Below are 6,062 nucleotides of genomic sequence, written 5' to 3'. Positions count from 1 at the left end.
TGACATTTTTATGCCTACTATACGGGTGATGACCTTTTTTTGACATATTTTATAGCTTCTCTACTTTATACTATGACCTTTTTTTGACATTTTAGTATGGCCTTACGACTATGGACTTTTTATGCCTTACTATACTATGACGTTTTTTTTGACATTTATGCCTTACTTATACTGTGCACGTTTTTTTGACATTTTTATGCCTTACAATACGGGTTATGACCTTTTTTGACATTTTTATGCCTTACTATACTATGGACGTTTTTAGACATTTTTAGTGCCTTACTATACTGGTGACGTTTTTTGACATTGTTATGCCTACATACTATGACTTTTTTACATTTTTATGCCTTACAAACTATGACCTTTTTTTTGACATTTTTATGCCTTACTATACTGTTGACGTTTTTTGACCATTTTTTATGCCTTACTATTTTACTGTGACCTTTTTTGACCATTTTATGCCTTAACTATACAATGACCTTTTTTGAACATTTTTTATTGCCTTACTACTTATGGCATTTTTATGCCTTTACTATAACTTATGACGTTTTTTTGAGCATTTTATGCCTTACTATACTGTGATGTTTTTTGACATTTTTATGCCTTACTATACTATACCTTTTTGACATTTTTATGCTTACTATACTATGGACCCTTTTTTTGGACATTTTTTATGCCTTACTATGAGCGTTTTTTGACATTTTTATGCCTAATATACTAATGAAGTTTTAATGTCTTATTATACTAATTGACGTTTTATGCCTTATTATACAATGACCGTGAATCTGTAATCCATTTATATGTTTAATATTTTACTGCTTGTAAAGCACTTTTGAATTACCCCAGTGTATTGGAAATGGTTTTAAACTTATTTATAAAACTGCCTAGCCTTGCGACGGGTTTTTATGCCTTATGGGAAGTTATTACATTGCCATATACATGCATTATTACAGTGAGTGCATGATATTTATGCCTTATAGTTATACTATGATGTTTCAATGTAATCATGTATACGGTATGGAGCATTTTTTACATTTTTATGCCTTAATATACAATGAAGTTTTAATGTCTATATTATACTATGACGTTTTATGCCTTATCTATACAATGTGATGTTTTTTGACATTTTTATTGCCTTATGTTTATTACGTATGGAACGTTTTTTTGACATTTTTATGCCTTACTTATACTATGACCATTTTTTGACAAGTTTTTATGCCTGTACATTTACTGTGACCTTTTGACATTTTTATGCCCTTATGGTATACTATGACGTTTTTTGACATTTTTATGCCTTACTATGAGCGCGTATTTTTGACATTTTTATTGGCCTGTGAGATATAGCGTATGAAGTTTTAATGTCTTATTAATATAACTATTACGTTTTATGCCTTATTAGTACAAGGTATGTTTTTTTGACATTTTTGATGCGCTTACTTATATACTATGACTTTTTATGCCTTACTATACCTTATTGACCTTTTTGACAAATTTTATGCGCTTACTATACTATGACATTTTTTGACAATTTCTAAGCATTAACTCTAATATGACTTTTTAAGCCTTACTATACTATGAGTTTTTATGCCTTACGTTATTACTATGAATTTTTTGACAATTATTATCCTCTTTATTATTACTATGACATTTTTTTACATTTTTATGCCTCACTATGCTAATGATGTTTTTATGTCTTATTTTCTATTGACGTTTTTTTTGACATTTTATGCGCTTACTATAGGATGACGTTTTATGCCTTACCATACAATGACATTTTTGGGTGAAAATTTTATGCGGCTTACTTAACTAGACTTTTTGAGCGATTTTTATGCCTTACAACTTATGGATCTTGGTGATGCCTTACTATATTATGCGTATATCTATTTTTTAATGCCTTACATACTATACCTTTTTTTTGACATTTTATATGCCTTACCTATACTATGACCTTTTTTTTGAGCATTTGTGTATGCCTTACTACTATGGATTTTTTATGCTTACTGATACTATTGACGTTTTTTGACATTTTATTGCCTTACCTTTAGTACTGTGACCTTTTTTGAATCCATTTTTTATGCCTTAGTTTATTTACGTGAGTATATTTTTTGACATTTCTAAGCATTACTCTAATATGACTTTTTAAGCCTTACTACACGATGAGTTTTTATGCCTTATTATACTATGATGTTTTTTGAAATTTTTTTTGCCTCACTATCCTATGATGTTTTTATACGTGATGATTTAAATCATTTGGTAATTCATATTACTTTTTGCATTCTTATCTTTACTCTTTTAGTGTGACTCTGTATGCTTTATTATGTTTCATATTTTATTGCTCTGTAAAGCACTTTGAATTACCCCAGTGTATGAAATGTGTTATACAAATAAAACTGCCTTGCCTTGCCTTTTTATGCCTTACAATACTATGATGTTTTTATTTCTTATTATGCTATGACTTTTACCTTAGCACATTACCTTAGCACATTGAGTTAACGCCTTCCATATGAAATGTGCTATATAAATAAAACTGACTGGACTTGACTTGACTAACTATACTATGACGTTTTTATGCCTTATTGTACTATGACTTTTTATGCCTTAATATACTATGTGTTGTGTCATATACATTTTATGATATATATGTCCCTATATCATGAGTGATGCCACCATATGTGTCACCTACAATAGGATATATTATTATTACAAATATTAATCCTCTGGATATATGCACATATAAGTTTATAACATATATGAAATAAATACAAATATTTTTAAATGATTTCTTATTATATTTAAACATAAATGTCTATCTTTTATATTTACATAAATAACATGAACATATACTGACAGGTTTGGGGATGGAAATATATTCATCTAACATATGTTTATAATTAAAACAGACACATTAGCTAGACATATACAGTATGTCAATATATGATATTCATATGTTTCATATGTAATTTTTATATATAGGTCATACTGTATATACATATATCATTTTACTTCATATGTAAATATATTTCATATACGGAAATTCAACACATGTACACATATTACATTTTCATTTGGGTATTTCTGAATATAAATTCAGATCTTATATGTTAATAAACTGTTTGGTTGATGTCATTAAAGAGTCAATCTCTTGTTTTGGAGGGGTGGCCGGGTTGTTGCGTCTCTACCAATGTTTAAACTAAACCTATGCCCTTGGTAGTGATAGGTACACAAAGACATTTTGCTTTTATAAATCTTTGAAATTTGGTTGAATACCTGGTGTTCCTGGGACACCCTTTTGTCCTTTCAGTCCATGTAATCCATAAAGACCCTTCAGGCCAGGGAAACCTGCACACATTCATATACATCAGATGGTGAAATATGATGGATGACAAGTATGAAGTTTGAAGAGAAAGAAAGAGATGGCACTGGTCTGATCCTGTTACCTTTGTTTCCTGGGAAGCCAGGGAAGCCTGGATGTCCTTGGTTTCCAGGAGTTCCAGGAAAGCCTTTTTGACCTTGGTTACCAGGAGTTCCGTTCTGCCCATCGGAGCCTGCAGAAAAACAAAATGTGTATGAGTGACTGCAATGTAATTCTGCAGTAATGCATAACATTTAATATGTGCACAATAAGGAAATGCCTGGGATGTCTTACCTGGGAATCCAAATATTCCTTGATCACCTGAATCTCCCTTTTTCCCTCCAATACCATCAAAACCAATGGTACCCCTGTCCCCAGTCTGTCCAATTAATCCTGTCTGGCCTGTAAGGGGAGGTATCATTTCACATCAGCCAAGAATTTGCCTTTAACTGCAAATTGGGGCTGATCAACACTAGAGGAGAAGTAGCAAAAGCTGTATGATTATGTACCTGGCACTCCTTGAAACCCCTCCTCTCCTCTCAATCCCGTAGACCCTGGAAGGTCTATACGAGGGCCTTTATCACCTGTGATATTATTTCAAAATTGACAAACACTTAAAGTATGTTGATCACAATGATTTTAGAACAAACAACATTGGTCTGGAATTTAAATTTCAGGTTGTACCTTTGCCTCCCTTTCTTCCTTGGTCTCCTGATGCACCATAGGCACCAGGGCTTCCTTTGATTCCCTTAAAAGTAACAGATGAGCAATTAAGAAAGATATTAAACATTCAAATATATCACTCTTGCCTGAGATCATGCGGTGAAAGAAATGTACTGTACATGTTTTTGTAGCTACAAAAGAATAGTAAAATTTTAAAAAATGATGGCATGGTGGCGGAGTGAGTGTAATAATTGACAAGCTGTGAGCACACCTTTAACATCACCTTTTAAGTTGATATGGTGAACTTGTTAGCAAAGGTTGCCTATTTGCACTGTACATCAGAGCAGATGCAGAGCAACATTAGCATTCATTTTTCTGGCCACCTGATGAAGAAAGTTTAGTTTTCATTCTATTTGTATCTCTCTTTTGGTCTCTGCTAACCTCTGAAGTAAATATCTGGCTCTTTAGCTGCTGAATGCGTCATAATAACGCTATTCGCTAACTTTGTCAGCCCATTTGGTGATGGGCAGGTAGTGTGCAGTGTTTTTAACAGCTTTTTTGCTACAAAAAGTCACCAGCTGTAGCTGGAAACAGAGCTGTGAGTGTGGGTCCTTAACTGTTTTCACAAGCTGAGTCCTTTGGACAAGAAAACTGAACATCATTTGTAACATTATTGGGGTGTCTGTTTAATGCTTAATAATTGGCATGGACGCCTACTCAGTCACAGGAATTTTCCCAGCATGGCTCTGCTCACCTTGTTGCCAGACATTCCTTGAAAACCAGTTATTCCCCGATTTCCAGTTAGGCCAGGCATTCCTTTTATCCCTGGCAGCCCCTGTGCACCCGGATCTCCTTGGTGTCCTTTCTCATTGCTGGGATCTCCAGGAAAACCATGAACTCCCTCACTACCGGGTACACCGGGGAACCCCTTAAAACCTGTAGGAAAGAGTAAGATGTTAGTAGGCAAGGATGGGATAAAGGAGAAGCTCAGGAGGAGGGAGTTACTGATATCAGACGGTAGCTGCACACCTCTCGGCCCGGTGAAACCTTGTTCTCCTATATTTCCTTGCTCTCCTTTGGCACCCTTCATGTCAACAATCATCTGGGCAGGGATTTGAGGCTTATCCCCAGGTGCCCCCCTCAGACCACGATCACCTGGCAGAAGATGGTAGGGAAGAAGGAGATGCTAAGTTAAAGTGTTAATGTGGAGGTCTCCACAAAACACAGTGGACTAATGAGTGACTATAACAAACATTTTATAGAATAAAGCAGTCTTACCTTTCTCTCCACTTTGGCCTGTCCCTCCTTTTTGGCCAAATTGGCCTGGCACTCCAGGTTCTCCTCTCAGCCCACTCAGGCCTTTCACCCCTAGATCACCCCTGGTCCCCTCAAAACCTGACATGCCGGGAGATCCTTTGTATCCTGGGAAAAAGACCATCAGAAGTCACAAAAAAAAAACCTTTTCCGACCAAAACTGCTCGAATTATAAACAAATTACATAGATTTTATATTATTTAATGTTTAATTTTACTCTATTATTTATGGAGTACATATCTGAGGAACAAACCTTTCATTCCTGGGACTCCTGGGCATCCATCTGCTCCTGTCTGTCCTGGGTTACCTGGTGAGCCATACTCTCCAACGACACCATCATTACCGTACGCCCCAGGGATCCCTTTTAATCCGATTGGACCTGGAGGGCCCGAGTCTCCTTCAGTTCCCCTCTCTCCAGTGATACCTGGTGAATAGGACCACATACCACAAGGAACAGTGATGTCAGACACGAATAAGAACATTTCTGAGAGTGTGTGTCAGTGTGTATATTTGCCTAACCTGGCTGTCCAATGGTACCATGAGGCCCAGGTGGACCTGCTTGTCCGGGGTCACCAGGGTAGCCATATTTGCCCGCTGGCCCAGGCCTGCCTTCCTCCCCCTGCAGGCCTGCAGGGCCACTGTCACCTTTGAAGCCAATCATGCCAGGCATGCCAATCGTTCCTGTATTGAAGGGATGAATAAAAACATTATATAACATCTCCTCAATCCTTTA

At 36.0% G+C, this 6,062-nt stretch overlaps 1 protein-coding gene across 1 annotated transcript in view; it reads right to left on the bottom strand.

Moving 5' to 3' along the window:
* col4a2 (collagen type IV alpha 2 chain) overlaps positions 1-6,062 on the bottom strand; it is a 66,699-nt gene that overhangs the window by 12,458 nt on the left and 48,179 nt on the right. The window contains exons 30-39 of the mRNA XM_022740599.1: positions 5,849-6,010; positions 5,583-5,753; positions 5,294-5,437; positions 5,045-5,170; positions 4,770-4,951; positions 4,037-4,100; positions 3,862-3,936; positions 3,647-3,754; positions 3,438-3,545; positions 3,268-3,339 (exon numbers count right to left, since the gene is read on the bottom strand). Of these exons, the coding sequence (XP_022596320.1) occupies positions 3,268-3,339; positions 3,438-3,545; positions 3,647-3,754; positions 3,862-3,936; positions 4,037-4,100; positions 4,770-4,951; positions 5,045-5,170; positions 5,294-5,437; positions 5,583-5,753; positions 5,849-6,010 (1,212 nt within the window). The remainder of the gene's footprint in view (positions 1-3,267; positions 3,340-3,437; positions 3,546-3,646; positions 3,755-3,861; positions 3,937-4,036; positions 4,101-4,769; positions 4,952-5,044; positions 5,171-5,293; positions 5,438-5,582; positions 5,754-5,848; positions 6,011-6,062) is intronic.

The sequence above is a fragment of the Seriola dumerili genome, unplaced genomic scaffold (assembly GCF_002260705.1).
Source record: "Seriola dumerili isolate Sdu_G_001 unplaced genomic scaffold, Sdu_1.0 BDQW01000052.1, whole genome shotgun sequence".
Taxonomy (NCBI): Eukaryota; Metazoa; Chordata; class Actinopteri; order Carangiformes; family Carangidae; genus Seriola; species Seriola dumerili.
The sequence above is the reverse complement of the archived record's forward strand: the minus strand, read 5'-3'. Positions and strand labels throughout refer to the sequence as shown.